The sequence below is a fragment of the Gorilla gorilla genome, chromosome 8 (genome assembly GCF_029281585.2).
Source record: "Gorilla gorilla gorilla isolate KB3781 chromosome 8, NHGRI_mGorGor1-v2.1_pri, whole genome shotgun sequence".
NCBI classification, from domain to species: domain Eukaryota; kingdom Metazoa; phylum Chordata; class Mammalia; order Primates; family Hominidae; genus Gorilla; species Gorilla gorilla.
In genome coordinates, this window is record NC_073232.2 from 101,146,239 (window position 1) to 101,162,395 (window position 16,157).

The 16,157-nt window shown below is 37.6% G+C and overlaps 1 protein-coding gene across 1 annotated transcript in view; it reads right to left on the minus strand.

The window, feature by feature from the left end:
* Positions 1 to 884: 884 nt before the first annotated feature.
* ANKRD22 (ankyrin repeat domain 22) overlaps positions 885 to 16,157 on the minus strand; it is a 30,060-nt gene continuing 14,787 nt past the window's right edge. Inside the window, exons 2-6 of the mRNA XM_031015415.3 lie at positions 10,603 to 10,794; positions 7,339 to 7,446; positions 4,797 to 4,874; positions 2,054 to 2,152; positions 885 to 1,792 (exon numbers count right to left, since the gene is read on the minus strand). Coding sequence (XP_030871275.3) covers positions 1,715 to 1,792; positions 2,054 to 2,152; positions 4,797 to 4,874; positions 7,339 to 7,446; positions 10,603 to 10,794 — 555 coding nt within the window. The 3' untranslated portion in view covers positions 885 to 1,714. The remainder of the gene's footprint in view (positions 1,793 to 2,053; positions 2,153 to 4,796; positions 4,875 to 7,338; positions 7,447 to 10,602; positions 10,795 to 16,157) is intronic.

The following is a 16,157-nucleotide window of genomic DNA, read 5'->3' on the forward strand; positions in this document are numbered from 1 at the left end:
GGGAGAAAATTGCATAATGTCATGAGCATGACAAAACAAATTGTCATATACTTTATCCTTTAATCTTGACAAAGTTAATGTCAGACAGTCTCTGCAACTCATTCACAAACCATGATTTATTTCTTCAGAAAATTATTCCACTTTTACACAATTTCAAAGACGACAGTTGTAAATTACATTGGTACTATTTTGCAAAATCTCTGAAACCAAATCAAAGGTTTGTGTGTGTCAAAAGTATATTGTTGAAGGTATACTGGTGTGTGAAATTCACTTGTGTGGGTATTTTGTCCCCAAGGGTCACCTGGTAGCTCAGCTCAATGCCAGTGAATCTTAATTTATTAAGACACGTTTAAAGACTTCAGAATCTATATCTACACACTATTACTTCCTTCATAAAATAAGTTTCTTAAATCCTGTACACAGTTGAATATATATTGCTGGATTTGATTTTCATTAGAGCTTTCAAGGATGGTAAATCTTTCATTCTTAGACTGTACTTGTTACCACATACAGAGAGGCTGGCTTAGTTCCTGTCTGCAGCTATGTGAGATTCAGTCTTGATTTTCAAAATTCAATCATATTTTTAAAGTGAATTTATTTCTACTCTGTCATTGACAGAAGAAGTGAGACAGATATTTTGATATTTGCAATCTCTCACTTAGACAAATAATCCAGATCCTACCTCATTGTATAGCTGTTTCTTTTGAAGAACTTTATCCAAATAAGTTACAATAATATTTTACATCTATCAATAAAATAAACAAAACTAACAAGCTTGGTAACCACCTTGTATTTACAAAAGGATCATGAAGATTTTTTTAAACGAACATTTTCATAGTTGCATAGTCTTGCTCAAACCAAGATGGCTTTTATTTGTAAACCGAAATCTCTAGTGGTATGCTGGTAAACAAACTTTATGGAAAGTAAAAAACAAAAAAACAAAAACAAACTCTGATTTGTCAATTTGCCAATTTCTGTGGTGTAAACACACTCACCACTGACACTTGATAGATGTTTTTATTGAAATTCCTTCACCAAAGGAATATTTACATGTGAATCTCTAAGCCCACACACATACACATACCATTCTGTACAAACATACATATTTAATAATTTGATTCTTCTGCTCAATACTCAAAGGGGGCTGGGAGGAATAGTTTGTCTCCTAGGGCATGACATAGACTGGACAGTCTTTTTATAAGAGTGATACAACTGGGAAGGGAGAACCCTGTTTCAGAAGATAACTCAGATCCTCTTCCTCTTCTTCAGGAAAGACTGAGTTTGGAACACCAGGGCTATTTTTTTTTTTTTTTTTTTTTTTTTTTTTTTTTTTTTTTTTTGAGACACGGTCTCGCTGTGTTGCCCTGGCTGCTCTCAAACTCCTGAGTTCAAGTGATCCTCCCACCTCAGCCTCCCAAGTAACTGGGATTACAGGCATGTACCACTGTGCCTACCTGAAACATCAGTTTCTGACTGAAGTGGAGACTACAACAACTTTAGTGTTTCCCTTAGAAGGATTACAGCCATGGTGAACTTGACTGAGTAAACAATGCTATAAATAAAAAGCTCTTCCAAAACATTAACCATGGTAAGCATCATTATCCCCATAAAATGGCGGCATCCAGGTTAAATGGCCCACAGACCAACAGTCTAAAATGAAGATAGAATCCAGTCGTTAACTTTTTCTGTATCTCCATCGGTGTGGTCACAAGGATTACAATGCTTTCCTTAGCATTAATTCAATCTGGGAAAATTTTAATCTCCGTGCAATATCCAGTGAGCTCTCACCATGCTGAGGGGGGAAAAATATACAGTTATTTCCAATAGAGTGCCCAAGATCTCGTAAGTAGCTTAGACCAATTGACTGTCTGTGTTGGCAAGGGCTTTAAAAGGCAATCAGTCCTAATAGTAATAGGATAACTTCATTCCTTAATGAGGATGATTAATTTTACTGTTGTTTACGTCAGAGGCAAATAATTTACTTCAACATAAGGCCTAGATTAGAAGATGCTGCTGCTAGAGGAACCTCAGACCACGGTCCACCCTCCCTTACCTTATTCTTTATTGTGGGGTCTGCACGGGCTTCCAAGAGCAGAGGGATAAGAGACTGGTTTTTCATTTCACAGGCATAATGTAATGCGGTACAGCCATACTGAAACACAAAGGGCCAAAACTTCAGCTCATAAGTCGGGCCCTCCACAGACCATAGCACGTGGCTTCATTGGCAAATCCTTTTCACACTTTGTAGTATACAACTAAGCAGAAAAATAGTCTGCAAACCATTGATAGACAACTATTTCTAGTACTTAAAAAATTTTCGGCCGGGCGCGGTGGCTCACGCCTGTAATCCCAGCACTTTGAGAGGCCGAGGCGGGCGGATCACGAGGTCAGAGGATCGAGACCGTCCTGGCTAACACGGTGAAACCCTGTCTCTACTAAAAGATACAAAAAATTAGCCGGGCGCGGTGGCGGGTGCCTGTAGTCCCAGCTACTCCGGAGGCTGAGGCAGGAGAATGGCTCGAACCCGGGAGGCGGAGCTTGCAGTGAGCCGAGATCGCGCCACTGCGCTCCAGCCTGGGCGACAGAGCGAGACTCCGTCTCAAAAAAAAAAAGAAAAATTTCTTCTCTGCCTCAATGTATATGTATGTTAGTGTCATATAAGCCATCGATCTCTGCCTTTTTGTTTTTCATTTTCTGTTCTAAAGAATGCAACTTAAAAAAGCTGATGCTGAATTGTGCCAAAGTTTCTTTGTCGCATGCTGTATGCCTCGGTGATCATCACCTTGATCATGTCACCATCTTTCCCTTAAAGAGTATCCACATGGCCCTTTACATAAATATTATCCTCTACGGTTTTGGTGATGATTCCTACTGAAGAAGTCGGGTGCTCTTACTGCAGGACACCTGCAAGATCAGTGCAGTTCTGCAGAGACATTTCCCAAACGTGATTTGTTATAGCTTATATTATGTGTCATAAGCTAGTGCATCTACTCTGTTGGTACTAATTTAAAACACTACAGGTCAAAAAAATTATAGCTAGGGCATTAGTGTCCAAAATTTGGCCTTTGGAAAAGTAGCCAAGCAACCATGGTGCTGGTAAGTGAAGAAATAGTACCTTTGGTTATCAAGACAGGTTTAGCTCTGGATCCCATTCCCTAGAAACACCTCTAAAATTATAGGAGATCATGTTGCAATTATTTATTTTTATTAAGTGGTGGCATGACAAATGGAAGTTCTGGCTCTGAATTTTGTCATGTGAAATAGAGTCTAATTATCCAAAAATACAAAACACTGTCTTACCTAGAAAGTAGATTTTAATACTCAGATAGTTTTTGAAAAATTTTTGGTATTAGAAGTGGTGTCTGTGTGTGTACCTGCATGTGTCTCAAACTCCTGAGTTCAAGGGATCCTCCCATCTCAGCCTTCCAAGTAGCTGGGACTACAGGCTAGTGTCAATGTGCCTAGCTGAAGGAATGCAATATCTCTATCTAGAGAGAGAAATACACATAAATAGCTGAGAAAATATCCTAGAGAAATTTTGGTCACAGGCACGAATATTAAATCTATTGAATTTAAATGAAAAGACCAAGAAAAACCTTCAACAAACTTTTAACTTCATCTTTAATAATCTCTTACTTAATATATTTCAAAGCTATCTAAAGAAATGGTAATGCACAGTAACTGTCAATACAAATTTATCCAAAAGTTCTATTTGAAATAAAAGGGAATATAAATTTCATAAAGTTATTTTCTTTTGCTCTCTCTCTCTCTCTCTCTCTCACACACACACACACACACACACAACTGCCTGCATTTAAACATGATACCAGCATAGGCAAAACCAAAATGATGTAAATAATTGATAGAAACAGGAATGGGGCCATGGTCTCTATCATAAAACAATGGTAATACACACAGATGTGCACACACATAAAATATGTTAGGCATCACAAATAGAATGTTAGTATTTTGGAATCAAATTTCCACTTGCCTACTTTTTCAATAAGGAACTGGGAATCCAAAATTTTATTCAATCACCATAAGCAAAACACCATAGAAATAAACTTTTGTCTTTCTGTGATCATTGAGAAAGAAAGATGAGTGCAAGAGCACAGAGGTGAAAGTGAAAACAACACCTTATGCTCATAAACAGGAAGAAGTGAGCGGATGCTGCTACTGTTGTTATCACTGCTCTTACCATCAGTGGGATTTTTCTTTGACCTTTGTCTTATTTATCTTTAGTTTACACACGGGCCCTCTCATCAGTGGGTTGGGATTTTGGCTGCAGTGGCAGCTGTTGCCATTCAATGAGCACTTACTACATTCTAAGCATGTGCTAAGTGCTTTACGTGAACAAGCCCAATAAGATAAGTATTATCCATATCCCCATTTTACCGATGAGGACACTGAAAGTAGAATAAGTTTACAACTTGCTCAAACTCATAGAAGTAAAAAGTGGCAAGCCCAGAGTTACTCATGGGCATCCTCACTCCAGCTTCTTAACTATTATGGCTGGTATTTTGTTACCGGAGCCTTAGTTTTCCTTAACGTCTCAACAACATTAAAGCCAATTATTTTAAAAATGCTTTATAATCAATAGAGGTATTATTCCCATGAGTTCAGCAGAATATAAATAACCTCAAAGTTGCCTGTCAGTGGGGAAAAAAAGGAGAAAATAAAAGAAAACTAAATGTAAAATTGTCTAGGAAAATAAAGCAACTGTACAGATGACAAATACGCTACCTACAAATACCATTTTGAATATTTTTTCAAAATGGCTAAAAGTATAAACTTACACAATCTGTAGCATTAACTTCGACGCCAGCATCAAGTAGCATTCGTACAAGAGCCTCATTCTGCTTTGTCTTCGATACCTATTACAAATGGTAATTATAAGAAAGGCTTATTTACAAATAGTTTCTCCAATTTATGCCTGAGACTATTTAATCAATAGGCTTCATTTTAATCCCAACACTCCTATGCATGCATGCACCCTTCCTAAAATTTCCCCCAGCTTCTCACCCACTCTAATATCAATTAATTAAAGCCAGGTTCTCAGACTGTGGTCCTGAAGTAGCGGCATTGACACCTAAGAACCTTAGAAAGGTACTTCTCAGGTCCCACCCCAAACCTACCTAATTCCACTGAGGATGGGGCCTAGTACCTGTCTTTCCCTTCCTGGCTCAAAGCTGTGCAATTACTTCCCATTGCTCTGAGGACAAAAGTAAACTCTTCAGCATGACCTACAAAGCCCCATATGTTTTGGCTCCATGTATGGCCCTGCCCTGGCCTCTCTCTCACTCTGCGCCTCCTGGCTCACTCTGTTCTACTTACATTGGCCTTTGTTAACCTTTCATTCTCAGAGAATCATTGCAAAGGAAGTTCCTTCTGCCTAGAAGCTTCCTCCCTCTCTTCTTTGCCTAGCATATTCACCTTTCTTTCATCAGCCCAAGTCCCTCTTTCTGTAAGAAGCTTTCCCTGACCCACCTGACCAGGTGAAATCCCTCTTTTTTAGCTATCCTAACACCAGTCGCCTTTCTGTATCACCTGCTTCATGGTAATTTTACATGTGTTTGTGCCATTTGATTAATGACTCTCCCCACCACCCTGTAACTCTCATGGGGTAAAAAACTATGCCTATTTTGTTCATCATTGTGTCCCTAACAGCTAGCACAGCGTCTGGCACATAGTAGGTCCATAATAAACATGCGTTAAAGAATTGAACAAATTAATGAAATGAATTAGGACTCCTCAGAAATTCACTTTTCCTTCCCAGTCCCCTGAGCTTCTGACCACAAGCCTGTTGGAGTCTTCCCCAACTTCCAGTCTCCTGAAGAGGCAAAGCTCTCCCTGCTCACCTGGGTATAGCCCTGGAGTTCAACCCTGTCATCACCTGGGAAGCTCCATCCAGTTCTCTCTCCTTAGGCTTCCCTCTTGTGTCACCTCCTAAACTGCCTTTCTCTGCCTACTTTTCTCTGAAATAACCCAATGCTTTCCTCTCTCCTCCCCTATCATTTCCTCTCATGTCACTTATTTGTTAATTCATCACAAATTTACAACTTTAGACCCCATTAATAAATTGCATGTGCATGAAACTAGAGTTGAGCTATTCATTACGATTACTATTTTTGCCCAGTCCTCCAGCCTCTAAACATTGAACCATCTTAGAAAGCAGAGTTGTGTGTCAATAAACTCTGAATGAGCCTTCTAATCACAGTTGTAATTTTTATCTTTAGAATCTCTAAAAAGGTTTGTAAATAAATAACAGATTCTCCCTGCCCCCAAAATACATGTATTTAAATGCTATGTGCTAAATACATAATGAATTTTTAAAGAATTCTTCGAGGATATGAGCAGATTATATTTTTATTAGTGAATTAAAGTTCTTTTCTCACTCCTATAAATCCAAATATAAAAATCAACACTGTCATGTTTAATTATAGTTCCTCAAATTCTGTAGCATTTAAATACCCAATGAAATAATAACATTTTTGACTGGCAGACTTGTTCTGGGGCTGATGTTAACAGGTGTAACCAATATTCACAGTTTATCAGCTACAACAAGGAGGAAGCTTGGTCATTTAATTAGAGTAAGCTTGGTCATTTAATTAGAGTAAATTATGCATCTCTTGAGTCATGTCTGAGAAGTGGAACTGGGCACAAAGGAAACTAGATGGATAAAAGTGAGTAAGTCAGTGCAGATCTGTTACCCTATTGGGAAAAAAACCCAAAAACCATCTCAAGCTTCATCTTCTACTCCTCATATGACTATCCCTATACCAACTACATCTTTCTTTATTCAAGAAAATTGCTGTCTGCCAAGATTCATCCAAGCATGAAGAAATTCATCAAGGTGAAAATGGGCTTAAATTCTCAACAAGTATCTTCTGTGTGTGTCAGCTTCTGGATGCAAACTTTTAGGATCTGTTTTTCAACACACCACCAGAGGAGTACTTAAAAATCAGAAAGTCAGAAAGATAAATCCAAAAACACAAACTCCTCTTTTAAAAAAAGGAGAAAAAAATATTAGAAGGGGTGTTTTTTAATATTCAGAATTTTTTTGCTCCCTTCAGAAAAGTCTTAGTTAAGGTTAAATTATTTTTCTAAATCAACATTGCATGGATTATGTTACCATTGATTAACTATTTTTGCTAGCTTTCTTCTTGCTGTACTTCAATTATAGCATTGGATGTATGTTGAACATGTCAATTACAGAATACAAACCAAAGGCTTTTTTTGTTATTATTTCTTTTCAACATCTCACTGGCCTGGCAAGAGTCAATGAGTCACACCATCGATCTCCACATTTGCCCTTTGCTCTACAAGTGTTGTACTCACCATGAGGAAATACCCAATAAGCAGAACAGGCATTAAGAGGATAATTAGTAGATAATCAATGAAGGTAAATTTTTTCTTCACAGCATAATGCAAGCAGGTTCTCTCTTTCTAAAAATTAAGAAAAGGATTCTTTACTAATAAAGCATTTCAATTCAAAATTTATTCAGATGGCCATCTCAAAAAGTTTAGTTTGTGCTTTTTGTTTTTCCGGTACCCATGGCATCTTTTCCTGTGGGATACATCTGATTACTGAATGCGGCTTTCCACAGAGCAGAACAGAGAACTCGGTCCAGTGTAAAGGAAAAGCTAGGGAAGGGCTCCTGGGAGTCAACAAAGGTGAAATGTACACAGCAGAGCTCATCAGAAGACAGATTCTTATACCCATTTAGTTTTTGGAAAAAAAGATACACTGAGATGTAAACTTAGGACTGAATTTACTATGAAAATTGATAGTTATCCCTTAATCATCTACCATGTGTACGATTTTCCATTTTGTGTTTTGTTCATAGGAAAACTCTTAACCACATGGCTGTTTTTCATGTTCCTTCATGCGCATAGTCTAGAAGAATGCATATAACTCAATTTTATTCTTCAAATATGTGAATATTTGTCAGGTAATAGATGTAAGCTTCCAAGGGTTGTGGGAGATGTGAACTCTTAGGGCCTCATAATCAAAGATGGACAGAAATATGCACAAATAAATATAAGGCAAAACAGAAGGTGGTAACTGGAATTCCAATGAAATCAATAAGAGGAGAGGGAGCACAAGAGAAAGAAAGGAGGTTAGTTTCCACTTATTCGAGGCACTGTACCTAAATAAGAACACTTTTTGTTTTTCTAATATGAAGGCATTTATATTTTCTGTAAAAAATTTTAGAAACTAGAGAGGAACACAATGATAGAATTTTAAATTGCCCATTATTAAATGGCCCAGAGTTAACTGTTGACATTTTGTTGTATTTTCTTCCAGTCTTCTTAAATGCATAAATGTGGAATTTTGAAATGTAGAATGATATTGCATATGCAATATCATATCTTGCTTTTTTCAGTTCAGAAACGTATATTTAGAATATGTACATTTTTCCACACAATTCAATATTTTTAAACATATGATTGTAATTGCTGCATGGCTTAGTATTTAGTGGAACTACTCTGATGTATTTAGCTAAGCCCTGCCTTTTGAACATTTCACGGTTTTTGAGGGTTTTGTTTTTGTTTTTGTTTTTCTGTGAGACAGGATCTTGCTCTGCCACTTAGGCGGGAGTGCAGTGGCACAATCCTAGCTCACTGCAGCCTCGACTTCCTGGGCTCAAGCGATCCTTCAACTTCAGCCTCCAAAGTAGCTGGGACTACAAACATGTGCCACCACACCTGGATAATTTTTTACTTGTTATTATTTTGTGTACAGATGGGGGGGGTCTTGCTATGTTGCCTAGGCAGGTCTTGAACTCCTGGTCTCAAACTATCCTTCCACCTTGGCCTCCCAAAATGCTGGGATTCCAGACATGAGCCACTGCACATGGCCCGTTTCAAGTTTTAAACTTTTCATTTTTATAAATAATATTGCCTGAACCTGCTCATTCATAAAGTTTTGTCAACATTTCCAAATTTGTCATTTGCCTACATTTCTAAAAATAGAATTCCTGACATAAAAGGTATTAATGCTTTTCATATTGCGCTACCAAATTGTGTTCTAATAAGACAATAATAACTTAAACTTTCTGATCAACATTTGTTTTCTTTTTTAATCTTGGTCAGTTTGACAGACAAAAACAAGGATCTTTATGTTTTAATTTAATTTGCTATCAATAGAATCCATAGGCTTGTGCTTCTGAATCTCCAGCAGAGCTTTTTGTTTGTTTGTTTGTTTTTAAGGCCTTTGTTTGTTTAGTGCTTCTGGAAATAATTTATAAACAGATTTCAGAATGAGAAATCACAGGTTCAAATTATTAATGTACAAATATTAATATTTGGAGAAAAATATTAAATGCTAACATTAGAAACATTTGAAAGTGGAAAATGCAAACCAAAAACTTCTACTGATAAAATCTATTAATCTAATGTATCCACTAAAGTCTTTTTCATGGTTTTTTGATACCAGAAAATCCCAGCAGGCTGGCTGAGGCCCTCCTCTTCTGCAAAGCGGAGATAAAAGTGTCTCCTCAGCCTTGCCCATGGGCTAACATCTCCTCCCTCAGTTTCCTCACGAGCGCATCTCTTAAAAGAGCGCAGGAACCCACAGACATCTGTCTTCTGGCACTACCACTCACTGCAACTCCACATATCTGGTTTCACAGCAGTGATGTACAGAGATCCTATTATAGTCTACGATGTTGCATATCTGTTCCATTCAGCACAGGCATGACTTGCTTTTAATCCCAACCAAACCAAAAATAGTAAGCACAAATAAAAAAGTCCAGTAATGATCAATTTTCTGATAATACATTGTTACTCCTGATGAGCTAGTCTCCAAATGACTTAGAAGAGGCAAGGGGGGATTTCCAGTGTTTTCTTGCCTTGAATGCATATGAGTGGGTACAGGACAGTCATAATGATTGCAAAAAAATGGCTTAATATTTATTCAGTGTAATTTAAATATTGCCTTCACTACAATGCAAATGCTAGATGTTCAGAAAGGGCTCCACAAGGATTTTCACAGCAATACACACATATTCTTCTCTTTCTTGGTCCTGAAGGCTCCAAAGTGGCTAATATTGCATCTTTAAATATATTCTTTACACCTTTTTGTGTGACTTCAAGTAACCTCTGGTTCATGAGCTTATTTGTCCTTGGTAAATTCCTCAATAGTACTCTTTCATTCTACAAGAACACTATAGGATCCACTGGAGATCAGGACATTAATATAGCAGGTAAAAATCTAACTAATGAAACAGCATTTCTTTTCCAAGAAATCTTTGCCATTGCTTCTGTGTTAGTAATGAGAAAGAGGGGAGAGGAAGAAAGAGGAGGATGAAGAGAGGAAGAAGGAAAAGAAAGAAGCTCTATCCAGCCAAATAAGTGAACCAGAGGTAAAAAGACATAATTTATCACAAATTATGCCTGCTGATTGAGCTATGTTTTATTTTGCTGTTTAGCCTAATAAAATGTCCTTGGTATGTGTCAGTCTTTCTAAAGTAGGCTAAGATAATTGTTCGTATTAGGAGCTGCAAGCAATTTAAAAAATGACATGCACCACTTCTAGTGATTCAAGGAGAAAAGAATTATCATGAACAATTACACTCTCCATTCGTGTCATGACCTCACCTGGTTTTTGAGGTTGACATTAGCATTTCTTCTTAAAAGGAAGGAAACGATTCTCACATGCCCTCGCCTGCAAGCACAGATCAGGGGCGTGTCTCCATTAAAGCCATCTTGAACATTGGCATAGCTGCTGTCTTCTTTCACCCACCGCCACACTTGTCCAAAGTCATTCTGATAGGCTGCTTGGCAGATGGGCTGGGTCGGGAAAAACAAAAGCAGGTTTTGAAAGCAGGCATAATTAAACCACAAAAAGGAAAAAAAGTCATAACCCAATACATTAAAATTTAAATGTTTTAAAATTGTAATATATTGCTTTGTAGGTGAGATTTTTTGGTCTCGGTTATGCCTAGCTTTAAGTCTAGATCAAGAATTAGCCCATGAGGAACCTCCTACATTTTCCTAAGTTTTCTTGGCACACACTTATGTCCATCAAATGGATGAATAAATAAATGAAATACTACAAATTCAACTCAGTAAGGAAACTATGTATAGTGCTTACAGGTAGGTGGGCCTGTCGGAAAAGCATTCATTTTCTTTACTAAAGATAAAATGTCTTTATCTTTATCTTTACTAAAGATAAAATGTCTTTATCTTTATCTTTACTAAAGATAAAATGTCTTTATCTTTATCTTTACTAAAGATAAAATGTCTTTATCTTTATCTTTACTAAAGATAAAATGTCTTTATCTTTATCTTTACTAAAGATAAAATGTCTTTATCTTTATCTTTACTAAAGATAAAATGTCTTTATCTTTACTAAAGATAAAATGTCTTTATCTTTACTAAAGATAAAATGTCTTTATCTTTACTAAAGATAAAATGTCTTTATCTTTATCTTTACTAAAGATAAAATGTCTTTATCTTTATCTTTACTAAAGATAAAATGTCTTTATCTTTATCTTTACTAAAGATAAAATGTCTTTATCTTTATCTTTACTAAAGATAAAATGTCTTTATCTTTATCTTTACTAAAGATAAAATAGAAAACAAGCATATGGGGAGGAGTTTAGGGCAGCACTAGTGATGAAATAAGACCTACATAGCACCCTGTATTCAAGGAGCTCAACAGAGCAGAAAAGACAGTTTTTTAGGCAAATAATATACAAATAACAAATTATATGGTTAACTACACTTGATTAGATGCTGTTTATAAAAAGCATTATACAGAGCTTCACAAGGCACCATGGGAGTTTAATAGCAAGACTTCAGGTAGCATGATCTTGCCCTCTTTCCCTCCTCTGCTCCAGCCTTTCTCGACTTCTGTTCTTCAAAGTTTGGTTGAACCAAACCATGTTTGATACCTTCCATCTGGGCCTATGCCCTGAATACTCCCTCTGCATAAAACACACCACCTGCCTTTCTTCTGAATAACACCTAGCTCACCCTTCGTGTCATAATTTAATTTTCATTTTATCCAAGAAGTCTTTTCTTACTCCCAACGTTCAGTATCTCTCCCTCACAGCAACTGACATACTGTAATTCTTTTCTTAATTATGTACAATCATGTATTTAGGGCTAGCATGAATTAGGAGAGGTTTGAGGCAGTGCTGAGAAGGAAGGCACTGAAGTTCAGGCCGTAAACCCCATTTGATTCACTGCTATTTCCCCAGCATTCAACACAGCACTTGGCACATGGGAGGCAAACACTAAATATTTTTAGACTAATCTTCAGATGATGTTTTTTAAAAAGCATTTAGAGTAATACCTGGCATATGGATGGTGCTTAGTGTATGAAAGTTATCATTATTGCTACTGTCATTCTTTAATAATCAAGTCAAATCCCTGCTGTGTGCCAGTCACAGGTACCAGAGAATAAAATATGTTATCTTATCCATGTAAAATGTATCTGTCAAGTGGGGAAATAGGACAGAGACACACATACACAGAGTAAATGACAAGAAAAAAATTTTTTGGTATGGGTAGGTACATAAGCACCTGTGGAAACTGGGACGTATCAAGGGGAAAGTCAAGTGGGTGTATTTGCTAATAAACTGAGGTTCTAACATAGCCAAATATCACAATAAGTGAACTATGTTATACTCTTAAACCTAAAGGCCTACTCATGAAAGAAACATCCTAACAGAAAATTAACTCAGCAGCAATTAAAGGCAAACTTCTGTACCTTAAAAATGAAATGAACATGATACATGGGCTTTAAGTTTCACTAGAAATGCACAGTTTCAAAAATCACCTATTCTGTTATCCTGAAGTCTTCCCTTTACTAAGCTTTCCAACAGTTGGGCACTTCAGTGTCTCAGCATACTGTGTGGCTGATGCAGAAAGGACTCGGGCAGTTCAAACACTTGTCTCATGTCAGAAAAACAGGATGTAATTGTGGCTCTGTTACTACCTCCCCTGGTGACTGTGGACAATTCACTTCCCTACTGTATCTCAGTGTCCTCAGTCATTAAATGAAGGAGTAAGGCAGAAGTTCCCTTGGGTTTTCATATTCGATTATTTCTGGGACTCTAGTCTCAACCAACAAATCTTCCACATCACTGCTGGAGTCCAGGGTTATGTCAACACAATAGTGCTTAAATAAAACCTTCAGTGACTTGCCATTGTCCTAGCAGCAATGCCCAGTCATTTGGAGTTCAAAAATAAGTAAAACAAAACTAAATGCAACAAGACAGTGTTAAGTCACCAACTCTTAATTTTTCCAATTAAATGTATTTAAAACAATACTATTATTTCATAAAAGATATTTTAACAAATGCAAAGATAAATGAAGGATATTTTAACAAAATATGTAAGAATATAATCACCAGGGGGAAAGCAGTTCTTTATATTGGGTAGATTTAGTTAGCTTTATAGAAAAATTCATTTTATTGTCCTTTTAAAAGATTTTACCATAAACTAGTGAAAATTTAATAATGGAGTGATTAGCAGTGAGCACTACTCATCAAGCATTTGGAAATTGGTGGTCTACCATGAATAGCTTGGAAACAAGTGGCTTTAGAGCTCTTTTTCTCTTTTCTCAAATATTTAAATAACTTAACAACATTTTAAAAACTAGAATATTTCATGTATTAATCTGGCTTTCCAGCTTCTCTTTAAAAATGGAAAGTTTTGGCCGGGCGCGATGGCTTACGCCTGTAATCCTAGCACTTTGGGAGGCCTAGGTGGGTGGATCACCTGAGGTCAGGAGTTCGAGATCAGCCTGGCCAACATGGAGAAACCCCATCCCTATTAAAAATACAAAAATAAAAAAATTAGGAGGGCATGGTGTCTGGTGCCTATAATCCCAGCTACTCTGGAGGCTGAGACAGGAGAATCGCTTGATTCGGCAGTGAGACGATATCGCGCCACTTCATTCCAGCCTGGGCGACACAGAGAAACTCTGCCTTAAAAAAAGAAAAAAAAAAGAAAGAAAGAAAAAAGAAAGTTTTGCTAACACTGGGCCCATATTCCTGTAGGATACCAAATAACTGGTGCTTAGTGGCAGTGACTCCAATTCTCCACAGTCCCCACCACTCGCCATCACATTACACTGGTTCTCTTCACTCATCTATGTTACCTGCCTGGTAACATAGACCTCCAGGAGCTCTCTGCTTAGGCTTCTCAAAGTCTTTACTAAGAGCTAACTAAAAAGAAGAAGAGGAAAAGATGGGGAGTTGTTCTGCAAGAGTCACTCAGTGCTTTTGAGGGCTTTCTCAACCCCATTTGAGCAATATTATGTAAAATACTAACCCTATCTTTAGTCTTTCTTAGGCTTCCTAGATCCAAGACACAGAGTTACCAGGAAGCTAAGTGTCTTCCTTCTCGGTTGAGATGCACAAGTACAGTCATGCTTCACTTCACAACAGGGATACGTTCTGAGAAATGTGTTGTTAGGTGATTTTGTCATTGTGGGAACATCACAGAGTGTACTTACACAAACGTAGATGGTAGAGCCTATTACTAATATGGTATAGCCGGTGGCTTCCAGGCTAAAAACCTATACAGCATGTTACTGTACAGAATACTATAGGCAGTTGTAACACAATTGTATTTGTGCATCTAAACATAGGTGAACATATAAAAATATACAGTAAAAATATAGCGTAAAAGATAAAATGGTACACCTGTATAGGGCAGCTCCATTATAATCTTATAGGAACACTGCTGTATATGCTGTTCATTGCTGATCGTGACATTATGTGGTGCATGACTATAATTTAACGTGAGAGTTGCACTAACAGCTGAAGACTCCATGCTGTTATGAACTTGCGGTTTCCACTAGGGGGCAGCGCAGCGTAAGAAAAGCACTGACAGCGGGCAGAAGGGAAGTCCAATAGAAAGTGCTGGTTCACAAGCCAGGTATGAAAAAGAGAAGAGGTTGTCCATTTGGGTTGCTGGAAAAGCTATCATAAACCCCTTTTAACCCCTTAAGCTCTGTAATTTGGGGGCACCCTGGGTGTAGAAGAAACACACTTGGGAAATTATTATAATAACTCTATCCCCTAATAGTCTCAGAACCCTTCTGTCCATCCTCACTGCTAAAGTACTGCTTCAGATCTTCATCATTCTCACCAAGACCATTGCACAGAATTCTTTCAATCTCACGTATTCCATATGCCGTTTTTAAAACTTCATCTCCTACCACTGTCTTATCCACACCCTTGATCTAAATAAAGGTATGTGTGTTATTAACAGCCATCTCCCCAGATAGACTGTAAGCTATATAAGGGCACTGTGACTACATGAGGCTACATTCTGTCTGTACTGATTCATCATTGTACCCCCATAACATAGTGCCTGGCACATGGTAGGCATTCAATATGTACTTAGTGAGTAAATAAGAGAAGGAAGAAATTATAAGATGAGCTAACAGTTATTGAGTAGCTCAGTTATTCTACTTTAATCCTCACAACAACCCTCTAAAGTAGTATTAATATACCTGTTTTGCACAGATGAAACTAAGGGAAATTGTCTTCCTTGCCCAAAGTGACATAGTTCACAACTGGCATGGCCAAGAGTCAAATCAAGGGGAATGACTGCAGAATGCGTACATTCTATCTCCAATCACTTCAGTCTTAAAAATCAGCCTTCAAAATGTCTTCTGTCTACAAGACTTCGCATTTGATATTTGTGTCCAAAATTAAGCTACAGTCTATACTCGGGATATTGATCTGTCCACTTGTGGCACTGACTTGCTGGTTATACTGGTTATACATCCAGACTCCTTCTCCAACCTGACCTAGAATCAGCAATATCCACCAAGAGATAAGAAGTGTCATCAGACAGTCTGCAGAAGAAACAGAAAAACTTAAGACTCAAAGGCAAAGAAGTGAAAGTTTCAAGAAGGAAGACAGAAAGATCACTGAATGTAATCATTATCAGCCATGCAGAGGCCAATTTTCATACAGTGATGGGGCTGAAGGAAGAACACAGAGGCCTGAGCACATTGTCTATGAAGAATGAGAGGATGCAATTGGAGAGGAATTGTAGTCAGTTTGGCAGTGAAAAAGCTGTTAGTGAAAACTAGAGACTTCAAAGAGGGGGGTAGCAGTGTCCAGCCAACGTTCCACACGTTAGTAGGCAAAGTGGTGTCATCAAGTGGTTACAAATCCAGGCTC